This window comes from Larimichthys crocea, chromosome XX (assembly GCF_000972845.2).
Source record: "Larimichthys crocea isolate SSNF chromosome XX, L_crocea_2.0, whole genome shotgun sequence".
In the NCBI taxonomy this organism is placed as follows: domain Eukaryota; kingdom Metazoa; phylum Chordata; class Actinopteri; family Sciaenidae; genus Larimichthys; species Larimichthys crocea.
In genome coordinates this window covers 8,603,611-8,620,714 of record NC_040030.1, presented here as the reverse complement: position 1 = coordinate 8,620,714, position 17,104 = coordinate 8,603,611, and the positions used below count along the sequence as shown (strand labels likewise).

At 41.0% G+C, this 17,104-nt stretch overlaps 1 protein-coding gene across 6 annotated transcripts in view; it reads right to left on the bottom strand.

Moving 5' to 3' along the window:
* The window catches only part of chchd3a (coiled-coil-helix-coiled-coil-helix domain containing 3a), a 62,505-nt gene extending 45,709 nt beyond the window's left edge, over nucleotides 1-16,796 (bottom strand). For 3 of the 6 annotated variants that reach the window (XM_027272168.1, XM_027272167.1, XM_027272169.1), the window contains exons 1-2: nucleotides 15,810-16,796; nucleotides 9,854-9,947 (exon numbers count right to left, since the gene is read on the bottom strand). In XM_027272168.1, coding sequence (XP_027127969.1) covers nucleotides 9,854-9,947; nucleotides 15,810-16,752 — 1,037 coding nt within the window. In that variant the 5' untranslated portion in view covers nucleotides 16,753-16,796. The remainder of the gene's footprint in view (nucleotides 1-9,853; nucleotides 9,948-15,809) is intronic. The other 3 variants (XM_027272170.1, XM_027272171.1, XM_027272172.1) reach the window with 3 other exon arrangements.
* Nucleotides 16,797-17,104: the final 308 nt, after the last annotated feature.

Below are 17,104 nucleotides of genomic sequence, written 5' to 3'. Positions count from 1 at the left end.
ATGTTGCCGTGTGTCCCCAGATAGAGGCCAATACACTTGTATATTGATTTTCAACCCTAATGTCAGATTCATCCATACACATGTCCTTGCTATTCCACAGCTTGCAAAGAGGGGGCAACATTGAGAAGTCACACTCAGTAAACACTGGAAAAAAAGAAAGTTTTAAGTTGAACTCTGATTACCCCAGAGTCCGGAAAAAAAAAAAAAAACTGATGCACCGCAGTCAGTTAACATCTGTCAGACAGTTCAAATCAATTACATCATTTCCAAATAATTTACATCCAAGAGTGATCGGACTATCAATATGTAATAGAGTGTAATAGACAACAATCATCAATCCGGTGAAGCAGTGATATAGACAGAGGCAGTACACTCTCTGCAGACACAAGACCACCATTTGAACCCTGTCACTGGGTTCTCATAGTTGCCTAGCAACGCACTCCCTCCTCTGCGACAGTGTGCATGATTGGAGAAAGAGGAGGAACGTCCCTGAAACCCTGAAAGTCTTCCTCTGCTCGGAATCAAGCGGTGGTGGCGGGGTGAAATAAACATCGGGGGATCGAGTGAATTATGACTCGAAGAAGTCGAGGATCTTGATAAACTTTTTTGCCTTTGCCTGGGAAAAAAATCCAGACACAGCTCTGACAGACAGCCTCGATAAGAAGTGGGCCGGATGCTGAATGTTCACTTTATTGCACAGATAGAAAGATCCATCAGTTGTTAATAGTTGTTTTGGTGGTAAATTAACAGAATAACAAGTTTTCCTGTTTTCATGATTTTTCATGCGTGACTCATTTACAGCATCATTAGGTCTGTGCATTGCTTATTATGATAATTTAAGTGCATCATCCCGGTTGTCAAGTGTGTGGTAACAGGTGTACATACAGTATGTGGCATCTTCTCCTTTTCCCCCTGTTTCTTGACATTACACCCACTGATCTGTCAATGTGAAGGTTTTTCATGTTTTATTCTATTTGGAAAATCTCATTCATCTCCTCACTCACCTGTGAATATAATCAAAATTTAGACAGTGAGGAATTGTGATGGACAGACTACTCTTAACTGATCACCATTGCGTGCCTTCGGCTTCGAGCAGCTGACAGGTAGGGTCTAATAAAAATATGTCTGATGTCTTAAAGCTGCCATTTGCCCTGCAACACCACTAAATGTCAGAGAGCAAGGCGAGACGCAGGAGACAGGGAAAAAAAAAAAAGAGAGAGAGAGAGAGAAAGGAAGGAGGCAGGAGTGAGCGGTGGCAACATGACATGTTTGGCCCTGAGGAAGTGAAGCAAAGAGGGAGTGAGGCAGAGTGTGGGAGAGAGAGATGGAGGGAGACGGAGAGAGACCAGCCATGTCCAGTCTCACAGTCCACTGGGCTGCACACGTCAGCACACTCCATCCATCATCTGGCTTCAACTCACACATACACACACACACACACACAGGGTGCCTCCTAATGGCCTTTTACATTCACCATTTCCCTACAATCCACACCTGCCTGCACTGCTAATGCAGCTAAGCTACCTTTACTCAAGAAGCTTTAGCTGTTGCTTTTGCTATGACAGAGAAAGGAGAGTATACCGTGTTTCCAGGAAAGGAGTAGAAAAGGGTGGTATAAGTGTGGGCCAGTATTTAGAACAATTACAATTATTTGGAACAAGAAAATCTGGACCCTTGTTGGATGTTTTAACAGTTATGAAGACACCACAGAAGTGTATAAGTACTGTAGCTAAAAAAGATAAATGCTCAAAGAGATTAAAAACAACTTTAAACTCAATTTAAGTGAACTGTGCTTAAACTTATTTAATATGAGGATGACCAGACAGTCTCCTACACACCTACACGCTGTCAGCAAACACTCAGCTAAGATGCAAAAGTGGTTTTTGTTTACCTGTTTCATAACGGAAAACAAACATGACAGATGGTGAAGCAGAACTGAACTATGCAAATTTAAACTATATTAATAAAAGGGAATACACTCTGAGCAATGTCTTCTTTGGGCATTTTGCCAAACTAAGATGGAGCAAAATACCGAAAATAGTTACTTATTACCTAAAAGTATATGCCAAGGGTTACGGTAACCAAAAGCTACAACCAGGACAAGTAAAAGGAAAGCAAGCCAAGAAAATAGACAGCCTTGCAAAAAAGTCGTTCTACTGACATCCTCGCAAGTGCTAACCGAAGCAAAGACTGCTATCACTAGCTGGATGCTATCTGTCTGCTTCACCTCTATTGCTTTCCAGTCATTATTGCCCTGTCCCTGGGATATTGGACGCATTTTTCATTCGACAGTAGAAGATTGGCACTGGGAAGCAAAGGGGAGCTCTGAGGTAGAGAATGCTTGACTCAGACAGAGAGAGGAAAAGACAGCACCAACATAAAGGGGAGTGGGAAAAAAAGAAAAATCCCGTGCCTTTGGAGGATAAGTGGATGATGTTTGGCTCGGCACTGGATACAAAGAGAGGATAATCTTGGCCCTGTAACCTGTGTTTTGATGGCTCAGTGGATTGAGCCTCCAAACCAGAAAGATGGAAAGACAGAACCATTGAGGTATTATTAATTTTAAAAGGAGTGGAGTACAAGTGGGTTGGACTGTTGGGTCTCTCCAGAAAAGTGACTCACTATTTTCAGGAGATGACCTTGAACATAAGTACTTTGGAATACTTCACTTCGTTTGGAACGCTATTTTTAAAAACGGACACAGATTAGATCTGTGGCAGTTTATATGAAAAATTCATAGGCTGGATCGCTGAGATGCCACAATGTAGGGTTAAGCGACTATACTCGGGGCAAGCTTTACATGCGTGTGTGCATGTACACACTTTCCGATAACAAAAGGGAAATGCAGACATGGTCAAAAATGATGTGCGGTCACTACTGCAACAGCAAATTGAAATCCATTAAGCCATCACAACCTGGTAATTACTTGAAATGTCATTACTCTGAACGTCAATAAATAAACACGACCCAAAACAAAATTAATTACAAATTCATATCTTCTACCTTTTCTCACTTTATCTTTTTGCCTTCTGTCTCACTCCTCAGCTCTTTACCCATTAATGCTTCCTGTTGTTTACCTGTCATCCACACAAGATGTGTCTCAATAGTGATTGCCTGGCAGGATGGATCCTGACAGACCTCTCATAACAGTGCAGACTCGACCCAAGTGCCTTGAAACAAAGGCATTTAAAGGCCCAATGCAATATTGATGTTAGGAATAATGTCGCTGAATGCTGGCTATGAATATTTTATGGGGCTATGCACTCTCCCTGACACACATGCCCTCACACATGAGCACACATACACCACACCTTATGGTGAGTGCTATGAAATGTTGGGACAGAGTTTAAAGTCAATGTATGGGAAACAAAGGCCAGTGTGGTGAGGAAATTAATTTGGAAGAGCCGCCTCACTCTGCAGAAAGGAACATAAAAGCCATTTTGTACAAGAGATAACTGCAGTGTTCTTGGTGCTTCAAGTAGATATCATTGTCAGTCTCACCTCTTTTGTTGTCGCTTCAAATATCATGAAGCTCAAACTCCCAACAAACAGCCATTTAATAGACTGAAAGAGGCAAAGAAAATAGTTCCTCTACTTAGTGGTGTGGAATAGCATCAGAAGCCCGCAGGCTATCATTCTGTATAGCTATTACGGTGTCTTATGGAGCTTAAATGCTGGGATGATATTAGAAACTAAAGTTTATAGAACTCCTCCCAACTGATTCTATCTGTCTAGTGTAAGACCAGCTCAAGTAATAGACAAACCACAGACTTGCTAGGAGATTGAATAACAATTACTGTTCTGCTGAAAAGGTCAGCAGCAGGCTACAGTACTGAAAAATACTGTATCAAAACTGTATTTACAGTTCAATAACTGTTTCTCTTACACTTAAAATGGTCTTATACACTGGGGATGGGAGCACTTTTACAACAATATAACCAGTTTTGCAAAAGCCATAAATTGGAGGAAACTGCTTTGTTGGCAATTACTTCTATTCATGCAGGCAGTGAAACACTATGATGATCACATCACACACACATATATAGATATTCCTAGAAAAGCAAACAAACAAAATGTTCTGCTGAAGAGGGCTTGAGGGTTGGGTATGAGTTTCTGTGTATAGGTGCACATGTAATGTAACAGTTATTGTTACAGTATAGTTTTTAAAAATTGAAAGAGGGTTCATTTCCTGAGGGAAGTTGAGGTGTCCTTGCTGCCTGAGCAAAACTGGCTGACTGAGATGGAGCATGATAGTTGCTGCTTCATGGCACCTCAGGTACAATGGTAGGTTTTGTTGATGTCCATCTAGGTTGGCTTCCATGATGTCCCTTGTGTTTGGTAGGATGCGAATAGGTTGTTGCACACTGTAATTACCGGGACATTTTCAGTGCCCCAAAGCCTCTGGAAATGTGCCGAGCGTCTCATTAAGCGTCCACAAACAAACTGAGTGAAGCATCATTCTTGAGTTTGTTCGGAAGTGGTGGTTGTTGCAAGGGGCTGGCTCAAATTTAAACAGGCAGACTGAGTGAGAGCAGAGAGGATTGTTTTGTAGGACTCCTAATGTGAAATGTTTCAATGATTGTTTCGCAGAATTAATTGTGTAATTTTCATAAAATAAATGTCTGAGCAGAACCAAGCCCAACTCCAAATGACAATATCTCAAACAAATACTGCTCTCTGTTTAGACCCGAAATTACATAGTTAGAAAGCTATTGTGACTTTAGGTTTCCAAAGGTTGGTTGCTATGGTGTTGCTAAGGTGCTTGGTCTAAGTGTGGGGTATTTCTAGAGGTTTGCTACTGTGTTTTGCATTATTGTTAGAGTGGTATTAGATGTAAGTGGTTCCCAGGGTTTATTAGATGGTTGGTGGGATATTATCAGATTATCAGAGTTCACTAGATATGATGTTCTCCATGCTTATTCGGTTATTTCTAGGTGCTAGCTAGGGTGTTTGGGATGGTTGGATTTGCAGTAGCTGCTAGTTAGCTGATTGATTGTTCGGACGCATGAGGTGGTTGAAAAGTGCAACATAAATAAGGGATATTATTATGATGATTATTAGCAGTAGTTAAGCTCACTATTATTATTATTGTCGTTATCATTATGGGTGAGAGAGTGCTGTAAAGTTGCTGGGGTGTGCTATGTTTCTGCAGTAGTTGCAGTCAGAATATCATGAAGAAATCAAAAGGTAAATGCGAGTGCAGTCAGAATCTGATCAAAGACGAGCAATGCTGCTGATTCATACACATTTTTAAAAGGAGGAATCACAACTCCCCAGACACAGTCCTAGCTAAATCAAGTTGGAATCGAGAACTTTGTCTTTTTTTAATAACTTTCTAACTTTAAAATGAGTTTGAGGGTTTTGTATGTGCATCACTGTATGTATTTCTGTGTGAAAGATAAAAACAAACAAAATGTAAAAATCTATAGGTTAGACTATCTGTCTGCGTCCGACTTGGGAACAATAAAGAATTTACCAGGCTGGCTGGTTAGTGGGGATGGAAGACAGAAGCCCTGAGAGAAGGTCAGTGTTCTCACTCAAAAGTCTGACATGCAATTATATCGCACAAGCCAACAGAAGCAGTTTGACTACAAGCTGAAATAATGGGCAGAACTTTCACAATGTGGACTAACCTTTAAGTATGGACATTAAAACATATGCATTTCGTGCATGGGAGGGGAGATTGAGAGTGGGAGGTCAGAAAAAGACATGAAAAAGAAGAAAATAGAATGAGAAGTATGAGAAATACGGGAAAGAAGGGGATATGGGAGGAATGAAAAGACAAGACGGGGAAGGCAAGGTGGAGAAAACCCAGAGAGAATAACCCCGGAGAAGAAGAAGTAGATCGAATGGTGACGCAGGATGAGTTAGGTCGAAGGAGGAGAGACAGGATGGAGTTTTCTCCCCTTCATCCCTCCTTCTCTCTCATCCTTTTCTCTGAGTTGTTCCACTCCAGTGCCTCACAGAGAAGCAGCAGAGGCAAATCTGCTCCCTGCAGCCACTCCTTGCTACAAATGAGTTTAGGCTGCACCCAAATGAACTCCTCACAGAACCCTTACTTTACTTCTACCAGAGCAAAACATGCAAAGACAGATCTATGGAGTTCCAAGTATGGCCCTAAAGCCAAACCAAAGATATACTGCCTAATCTAAATGCCACTGTTCATCAGAATTCCCTAGATCTGTGGACCCTACACAGCAATATTTCAAAAGGACAGAACGGAGGAGTTATACTGAGTGGAAATAATTAGATTTTACACTAAAGCAAATGGAATGTGTTGGTGCCTTGCGAAGGTCTAATGTTCTTTAACAATACATCATTTTTAGGCTTATTTCTGTAATTATCTACCTTTATAACATGCTTAAATTATTCAAGGCTTATTTTTTCCAACAATAGTTTTTCCAAACTATCTTGGGCTTGTACTAAGCTCTTAGCAGATATCTGTACAGGCTTAAAGGAGCATGTACTATAATGCCAAGGGACTGGCCGGTGTTTGTGATTCCCCCTTTCTCTCTTTCTCTCTCTTGACCTCTGTCTAATGAAGGCAGAAATGGACAAAAAAACAAAACAAAAAGCAGCAAATAAAGGCAAAAGGGAAATTGAGTGTCAATAAGATTTCCAAAAGTTGTATTCATGAATGGTTTATATATCGGTTAAATGAGTGAGATTCTTGTTTTATTTCATTTATCTATATTCTTTTCGGTGAAATAGATTTAATGAGCAGTTAAGATTCAGTATACTCCTTGAGGAGAATTTTAAAAATAGACCAACTGCAGGAGCAATTGTTGAGGTTGAACATGACCTTGAGATTTTGGCCTCATGTATCTCCTGTGTGTTCATGTATGTGTGTTCGTTCCCAGTGACCTAGGGGTTCACATTTTCTTCCATTTCCCTGTATTCAAGCTGTGAAGCAGTTTCACTGCAGGGTTCAATAACTAGTGAGACACTGTGCGGCCTTGTTAGCTGAGCTTTGATACACTCACACATACACACACAGACACACACACACACAAAAAAAACGTTACCTCTTACTTCAATTTTGCAGCAAAACCTCTCCAGTCTCCTTACTGAGTCTTCCAACACAGCAAAGGCCACAATCACTGTGCTTCGATTACCTTCAACAACCAAAAGCTTGGCTTAATTACTGCCTGCTCTGTGGGAACGTGAAATACCACTGCAATTTAATTACAGGTTAACAGCCCAGATGAGAAGAAAAGGCACTGTGTTCCTCTCATCTATTTCAATTAAAAGAAAGCATTAGTCACCATTATCTGAAATAACTACAAATTAATAGAAAAGTTCAATTGTGACATAAAAGGATTGGAAAGACATTTTCAGTGCTGACGGACGGTGGTATGGCTTCATGAGCAAAACCTTTTGTTTATTTAGTTTAGAGTCTTTTTAAGTCGACTCATGAGCATATATGCTTATATATGTGTTTTTTTGTAGTGCAGTTTTCACCAATATATTGTGCGTGTTTGAGTTTAGTGGCATATTTGTCATATTTTCATATTTTTTGCTACTCTCTTTAGGTATATTCATTAAAATTTTGCTCTTCCATTTCTCACATAATACCCTCACAGGCCAAAAGAATTCACAAACTAACTTCGATAAAAAATTTTTTAAAAAAGGTCTTTGTTACACTCAAAAAATGTATAGAGCTGGCCCTGACTCAGCCAGGAATTTAGACACTTGAATAAGGTGATGAAGTGCCTGAGCCTATAACTTCCACTGTCCATTCATTCTACTTCACCGAATTTGAATACAATAAGGTACAAGTCATGAAGGTGTAATAGCAAGTGTGTGAGACGGTTCAGGTGTGTTTTTCAGTCATCCGTCTTATGCTTGCCTGACAAAACCAATCCACCTCCATTCAAAACAATCCAACTATGTAACACTCAAGCTTTTACTTGTAAAAAGCAACTCGTTTTTGTACTTCAAGTCTACTTTCTTCCATTGCTACAGTGTGTGTTTAGTGTACATCTTGGCTTGGGCTCCATCCACTACCAAAACATAGGTGAGCTACACTCAGGACTGTGCCTGAACACATCCTGTGCAACGATCCCGCTTTTGCAACAAGTGCTGTGTGGACACACTATGAGGCCAAGTCAAATATAAAGGCCTTTGTCAATGCAAACTAGGGTATTTTGCATTCCCAAAAGCAAATTTAGTATTGTCATGAGTGATAAACATGTGGTCACAGATGAAATGTGATATGCTGCAACTTGAATCAAATACCAGAAGGGCCCTCCAAACATAGTCAAATAGTGGAATAGGGGTGGTGAAAATCTTGGTAGTGGTTCATTCTGCAGGCGAAGGCAAAATGTTTGCATGAACATCACTGGCTGCAGTTACACTTGTCTTTTTAAAACTGGTTTTATAATGTGATAACATTAGGGAGCATTATGAGCCAGTTCTAACACACAGAAGATATTGAATTTGTTGAGCTAAGCCAGAACTCTGATACGGTCAAGGTTGGATTGTGATCAGATGCTGCCTAGTCGTCAAACAAATTCCACTTAAATAAAGCTTCGTTTCAGAGCTTTCTAATTTAGCAGAATTAAATTTGGAGCTATTCTTAAAAACACAGAATCCACCATGACGGCTGTGCCATGTATTATTAGCTGCCAAACTGTTAAAACAAGAACGGAAACACACGCACATAAAATACAACCAAAATAATGTGACAAAACAATCAGAAAAGAAAAATCAAACCGCAGACAAGCCGCATTAAAAACTGATATTAATATGCACTGACACACAAACACACACATACACAAGTGCTGGCTAACTGATGATTGCTTATTTACCATTTCATGTTCAGTTAAGTCTTCTTTCAGCGAAAACACAGCCCGTGCCAAGCTGGAAGAAAAATTGCGGGGCTTGAAAGCCACCATGATTTCAATTATTTGCAAGGAGGGCATAATTTTGAAGTACTTACTCCTCTGAACAGGCATCAATAAGGGAGCTGCAGGAAGCAGTTACATCAAAAAACATAAAATAGCGAGAAAAAAAAAATCAATAGACAAATAATTTCTCAAAACCACTCTCTTGAACGAGCCTCAAAAAATAGTCTAATCGCTAGGCTAACACTACCTCCTCCTGGATATAGAGGGGTTGTGTTTTTTCACCATACAGTATTAGAGTGTGTTTAGTGGCTAATCACAGCTGTTCATTCGCCAGGGTCTGCTGGAAATCATCCAGGCCTATTAAAGAGGGGGAGCAACGCGATTATCGGACATTATGGCACGTGCACCTGCTTCTTTAGGGTCACAAAGAGGAGAAGGGAGGGGAGACGAGAAATGTACTCCTTACATGAAGAGTATGCTTCTTCATCAGGCAGGGCTAATGTATCACCCCACTCAACACCCAGGAAATTACCTCAGGATAGCGCCCTCCTTTCTCAGGCATGATTAATTGATCCGGAGAGAACAAGGGAAGGAGAGTAGAAGCAGAGATAGAGAGAGGAAAAAGTGCTGATGTGCTTCGGAAGAGAGGTAGATTGGAAAAACGCAGCGGGGATCGGAAAAGACTGACGTTGACCTTTTTGACTATTAATGAAAGCGGAAAACGGTCACACCCGAAAATGTCTTCGTTTTCTAATGAAATCCCAGAATAGGAATTGACACTAGTGTAGCACCCTGGTTCAATCTGTCATGATCGAAAGAAAGAAGGTATGGAGACAGGTATGGCATTTTCCCCAAATCCAGAAATCAGTTCAAGTTCAACTCCAAAACAAAATTATAACAATCAATTTACTTCTGAAATTTCTTGGAAGTTCATGAACATAAACTGGTTTACCATTTCACAACAAAGCTGTGTGTGAGTGTTTGCGTGTGTGTGTGTGTCTAACCAGGCTTGCAGCTCTTGCTCTGCCTTGGTCCTGTCCCTCTCCAAGCCTTTATATAGCTCGTCAGTGATCTTCTTCTTCAGGGCCTCTTCATCAACTGGAGACAAAAACAGACGGAAGAAAGAGAGTTTTAAGTACACAGCTGTTGTTTACAGACAGGCATATTGTGTTTGCTGCGACACTGAATAGAGTCATACTGTCCTAAAAGGTAGAAAAGAAACATGACTTGTAAAATGCATTAATCAGACAATGAGCATTCATAATGATTCAGTGAGAAGATGTTTTGCCTGAGCAGATTGGTCTGGGTCGTTACAAGAGCTGCAACTGTTATTATTATTGATTAAACTACAAATTGAAAGAAACAAAATCAGAACTATACAACAACTTTATAATCAATTAATCATTTAAGTCATTTTAAAAAGCAAAAATGCTAAACATTTCTCAGTTCCCTGTGATTTCCGGGGATTCGCTGCTTTTTTCAGTTTTATGTGATAGTAAATTATAAAGTAATCTGATGCCAACGCCTTTGGCTATAGGAAAACTGATGAGTTTTCACGGTTTTCACAATGACTCGATTAAAAAGAACAACACAACACACAAACATTAAATATATATATTGCCTAAGCACACACACCAAGAGGGACACACACACACACACACTCCTGCATCTTCAAATCGCAGCAGTGCACCACCCTATCTACATATATTCATGTCAGGGACATCATACATGTATAATTTCATGTCTCCACTGTTCTATCCTGGCAGGTAATTAAGCATGAAAGTAAAGATGCGTGCCTGCGACCGGGCCCAAAACGTGCTCTGAAGACAGAAGTGCCATGCAGTGTGCTGCGACACTGCAGTGATTGGAGGAGTGTCTGAGTCTGTCAAGATTACTCCCCCACTGCATTAGTTAGACGGGATAATCCCTATTGTCAGTGTCCATTATTACCTGGTAACATGTGGTAACAGCAGGCCAGTAGAAACCCACACACACAAAAATTATTAACAATAAGACCTAAAATGTGCAAAGCCGATTTTTTTTTCTTGTCATCTTGCTTTTGCACCTACTGTTAAATAAATAGAACCAATTTTTAAAAGCAACACAGCCTGGTGCTCCAGCATCATGTTTAATAACATTGCTTATTTTGTTGCTTGGGGGATCATCATACTCATAATTTCTGTCCCTGTTAAAGTCCAACATGTGGTGCTACTTCCTTGTCAAACTAGTAATTTGATTACAGTATCACAAATGAAAAGTGCAGGAAGGTAAACCAACAAAAAAACTATGTACTACGAGTGTATTGTGAATTGTTTTTTCATGATGATGCATACAATTCAAAACATTTCCTGCACAAACACAAGTCTGAATCTCGTAGGTAGCTGTTAATTAGTCTGAATGTTGTTATGGCAATAAGATTTAATTATGAGTTAATAAGCAGAATCGTGTCATCGTCTTCAAATATTCAAAAATTGTCACTTTCGTCAGTCGTTCAACATGAAAATAAAAAGCAGTTTGTGATAGCGTTGAATTGATGGACGCTTGTTACTAAGACAGGGCTCCAGTTGATGCAGCTGCTGTCATGGATACATAAAATCGGCTCATTAACAAGTTTTTCTCCATCCACCCTCTGTCATTATAGTCTTTTTCACCTCCTTCAGGCGTGTTGTCACACCCACACTGTTAATAATTTGCTCTTGAATGACATTCGTGCATAAATACACAAAGCCAGGATGTATAGCCCATAGCCTCTTCTGCTCTGCAGCAAACGGCACATGAGAGCTCGCGATTTGACAACGATTTGGGTAGAGTAAAGGTAGAGGGAGGTTTAGTGTGACAGGGCTTCAGATGAAACACGAGCCCCAAACAGAGGCGGTGATTGACAGTTGACAACTTTTCGCTGCATAGTGTATTCTCAAAGACAAAGACTGCTGTCACCTACTGTCCAGGGTATGAGACAAGAATATCAATCATATCTGACAGCACTCGAAAGCACCGTTGATCTCACTGCAGAGGAGAGTTTAATTACAGCTGTGTTTAAAAACTATGACAGAAAGACAACCTGTAAGGCCAAAATCCAGACTTGTCTATAAATAAATAATGTAATACTGATATTTTATGTCAGGTAAATATGAAAACATCAGATGACATGCTATGGTTGCTTTCTGTCATGTGGCAGGTTATCATAATATTGGATAAATCTTCTAGAGAAAATGATATAACTTAAAGCTGCACCACTTAAAGATTTACATTAGTCGCCACTGAGACAAAAAGTATCTTTTCAAGCATTTCTTTCAACCCACAACAACAAGGCTGTACTGAAACACATTGCGGCCTCTTGCTATGACACTAGAGTACACAGAAAACTGGACACCAAACTCAAGTGGCATTTTAATTCAGAGCCCTGCCACTATGAAGGGTTTCCATCAGGTAAGACTGGCATTTCTTTATCGACCGCCCTTTAAAATATCTCAAACATAGATTGAAAATATACACCCTTTAGCAGTGCACGATGAGAAGTTACATTTTTATAAAGTCCTCCAAGTTCAGACAAACCTAAGCAACTCCTCATTTATCACCACATCCTCTCCAGCCCTGCAGAGATAGGCTTCAGACAGCTAGTGGGCCTGAAGGGTCAGGCAGAGAACAGGTTCTGATATGATAAACACTGTCTGGGGTCCTTGAGGGAGGCTGGTTAGGGTCAGAGACAATTCCAGATTGACAGAGCTCGTGTCAATCCTGAGTAGGACATGTAAATGTTAAAAAGATTAAAAACTCATCATCCTTTTAGACATGTCCCCCTCCTTTCCTTTTCCACCAATCACTGAAGCCTGTGGAAAAAAAACCCATAGAGGAGGAGGAGGAGGAGAGGCAGTGGAGCACAGGCTATTGGCGGTGGAGATAATAGACGAAGGCAAATTGCGTTTCTCATCAGAAGTTTCATTAACCCCAGGACCCGCGCGGAGGGCATAATCTGTAACATTACTACTTTCTCACGTTTCAAGCTGGTGCTTAGTCGAGTTACCGCAAACCTTTCGCTATGTTCAAAATAGGGAGGAAAAGAAAAAGAAAAAAAAAAAGAAAAGCAGCTTCCAGACCTGGCAAGCAGGTGCCATTTCTGATTTTCTCTTTTATTCACAGTCTTTCTTGTTAATTCAATCTCATGTTACGAAAAAGGACCTAACTGATCATTTCACACTTTCACAAGATAACAAGAAAAGTCACTTTCAGAAAGGAGAGTGATACATTTCACAAGTTTCCCACTCCACATTTATGCGCACACACGCACGCACACTAAAAGTCATCCACATTTCTCCCATTGTTTTCCCTCGTCTCTCCCACTTTCCCCCATTTTCTCTCCTGCACCTGGGAGACAACTTTAAGCAGGCTATTAGTCCAGTGCAGTGTGTGGGCTATGGCATATGAATATTTATAGCACATTGAAGAAGGTGTAGGAGGTTCAACCTTGACTATGGTGTAATCAGCACACATACTGACTCAGGCCATGATTTAGAGACAGCCGACCTGCAGAGAGCCTCACTCGATACCAGACTCTCATGGACACACATAATCAATGTCCGCCTCATTAAGGTTGTACCCTTTCAGAATTGGGCTGAACTTTGCAACTTTTTAACGAGATTCACATTCACATTCATCATACCTTTTTTTTTTTTTTGGTTCCTTAAAAAGAGCACGCTTGATCAATCGTCCAAGTTAACTATGTTTTTTTTTTTAACTCCTTCGTATTACTTGCTGAGCTTGCGACATATTAACCTACAAGGTGACCTTGCAAGGGGAGTACATACAAAATAGGAGTCAGCCAGCGTCACTGTTGTGTGATAAATATAGGCACAATGCGTGACAGGGGACAGGCATGAACAAAAACATGAATACAACCATGAACTCACAATCATTAAATAAAGAATGGTCAATGAAATAAATAGCAGCTACGACACCTCAGAGTCTCCTATGTAGAACTTACATCCATAACTGACAATTTAAGGAGGGAGAAGATTGGATTTGTAATCTTTCATGAACACTGTTGTGCCGTGAAAATAGCCAGCTCGCTCTCTCTCTCCCTCTCTCTCTTCTCATAATAGATACACTCGACACCTGTTACAAAACTAAGTGAGATATTGTTGTATGCATCTTTTAGAAAGAGAAAAAAATCAAACTGGCCCTGGAGAGAATGGAAAAACAGATGAAGACATAAGTGTTATGAATAAATCCTATGATTAAATGTCCGACAGCTACTTGTGCACTCAAACAGTGAGGCACGCTGCTAAGTTCAGCGAACACAGCACAGAAGCCCGATGGCCAAATCAAAATGTAACACACATACACATACGCCGACCACCTCCTTCCCTTAATGAGCTCTGGTGGTTTGTTGTGTGAAACTGCGGAGGTGTCGTTTTAATCACTGGAGTCAGTGTGGCGTGGCATAAGTTGGCCCTTTTTAATTACCTTACTGATTGAGCACAGTCAAGGATGGGGAAGCCTGCCCACACCCTGGATGCCACCCTCTGAAAAACCAGCGCCCACGCCCCATTCTGTACTTTGTAATGAACGGGTAACATTTAAATGTCCTCTGCTGGGGATAAAGTCGAGAGATAAAGGACGTGCGCCCACACAAAAGAGACTACGAGTGTTAAAGGGACAGAGGGAGTTTTGTACATGTGTATGAGTCGTTTCATACCTATACTGTAAAACAAAATAACTAAATTGCTTGATAGTACATGAGCTATAGTGACAGTTTGCCAGATGTACAATGTGACTAAACTCTGTTTATAAAACTTTGTATTTCTCAAAAAGGACTACAGAGATTCCCCTTACACCACCATCATTATAAAGTTGATATGACAAACGTGTTATAACAGTAATATTAGAAGTAGAACATCTGGGGAATGTAATTTCAATATCGACTCCTGTTTTAGGTTTTCAGTCTCCATCAAATTTTGAGGGAGACGTCTGGCTCTTAAACATCTAAATGCTCCACAGCTAGTCCCAAACTAGTGCTTAACAACATGCAGTGCATTTATAAGGTTTTCTTACCAAATATGAAATGAGAGCATTGATTACGTCTGCATTAACAAAGGAGAAATTGAGGCAAAGAAAACTTACCCAGACAGATCAAAACTTAAGACTACTGCCGAGCTTACGCTTACTATTCTGAGCAGCGTGAGGGAGAAGGGTTATCATGACAGCTTGAGCTCCACACTGACGGAGGCAGAATGAAGGGCCACTAATTACAACATCAGTTTATTAATATTATTACAAGAAAGCATTAATCATCTCATTAACAGTTCAGAAATAGCAATGAATCATAGTATGACCAAGGCTACTGTCAGGCCCATATTTTTTTTTTTTTTTAAATGCAGACTAATTACAAGTCGCAAGAAAAGTTGGAGACAAAAGGCTTAAGGTGGCTCAAAGTAAACACGACACAATAAAGATAATTGAAATTCAATGTAGCTGGATTTAAAAGAAACCCTCGGACAGTTCATTCCCTCAGAACCATTGCCTTCTAATTAACCATGTTACTGAAGAAGCACCCCATACATTTCAGGATAAAATGAGCCGTTACCAAGAACAATGAATTCCTTCAGTTTATAGAAATGAGCATTCAGCCAAACGAGACACAAGTTTGTCCAGCTGCTTCAAAAATGCCAAAATTGAAAATATTTCTGGTTGTGTTAAACTAAAATGAATTTAGCAAATGTACGCACTACTACTCCATCATCCGTCCTTCATACAAAGAGGGCTCTTGGTAAGCTTGTCTAGGCTATTGATCAGGCTACCCTTGACCACCAGAATGTTATACAGTCTCAATCAATACCATATTACTGAACATACGTCATAAAGCAATAAATCTAGTGCATTTCTCCTTTGCCACAACTGCTTCCGTCAGCATTTGTTTGTGATTACAAATAGTGATTTTCAACATACTGTAATAAAACTCACCAGCCGGCGCAGCAGGAGTTGGTGGGGCTGAACTCGGCTCAGGCACCGCCACTGGCTTGGGGACAGGAGCAGGGGGTGCTGGCTCTACTGGGGGCTGAGGAGGAGGTGCAACTGGTTCACAAGGAGCAGTAAACTCAGGCAGGGGAGGTGCAGCAAATGGCTCAGCAAGCTGTGGGGACAAAGTGTCCTCTAAAGGATGTGGAGCTGATGGCAGGATGCCGACAGGCTCAAAAACAGGAGGGGAAGAAAGGGGTTCCGATTCAGGAAGAGGAGGAGCAATGATGGGTTCGATCTTGACAGGAGGAGGAGGTGGTATGGGTTCATGTATAGATGAAGCAGCAGTGGGTTCAATCACAAGTGGAGGAGCAATGGATTCAATTACTGGAGGAGAAGGAGCAATGGATTGATTTATGGGAGGAGGAGATGATTCGATAACAGCGGCAGGAGGAGCAAGCGGCGGGATCACTTCCAACACAGCTGGAGCAGGGATCAGGGGAATAATGGGAGCAGGAGGAGGAGTAGGGGGGACAGGGGTAGGCAAAATTACCGGCTCAGCAGCAGCAGCAGGAGTAGGAGCAGGAGGAGGAGGAGGAGGTACCAACACAGGCTCAAATGCAGGAGCAGCAACAGCATTAGCGGCAGCTGCAGGTGCTGAGGATGGAAGCACCATGTCAATAATGGTGGGTGCTGCTACCTGTTCTGTGGGAGGTTGAGGAGGAGGTGGTGGAGGTGTTGCCACAGTCTCTGTGACAGATGGAGCTGGTGGAGGAGGAGGAGCTGGAGGTGCAACAGGTTCTAAAATAGGAGGGGGAGGAGGCAGGGAGGTGATCGGGTCAAAGAGGGGAGGCACTGGCCGTAGGAGAGGAGAAGGAGTGAGGGTAGGCGCCCTGGAAGGTGGCGTGGGAGTGGGAGGAAGTTTAGGAGGAGCCTCCGGTTCCCTCATGCGGTTGATGACATTCTCAGAGAGCTGCGAAGGAGAGCGGAGGAAAATTCAGAAATAAAGAGTTCAACATAACTGAGCTGGTATATGTCACACACAAACATAAAGGACCTACCTTCCTGTAAAAAAAAAACATACCTTGATGCTTTTACATTTGTCTTTGTGCACAAACAAGACACAACAAAGATAGATCGAACTCAAACAACAACAAAGTAAGGTGACAATAGGATAGAATGAACAAAAACAGAAATACACATCTGAAACTATAATTATAATAATAATTGTAATAACTAAAATTCTTGTTCCTATGGAAATCTACACACTGTGTTTACCTGGAGTGGATACAGCTTTGTTT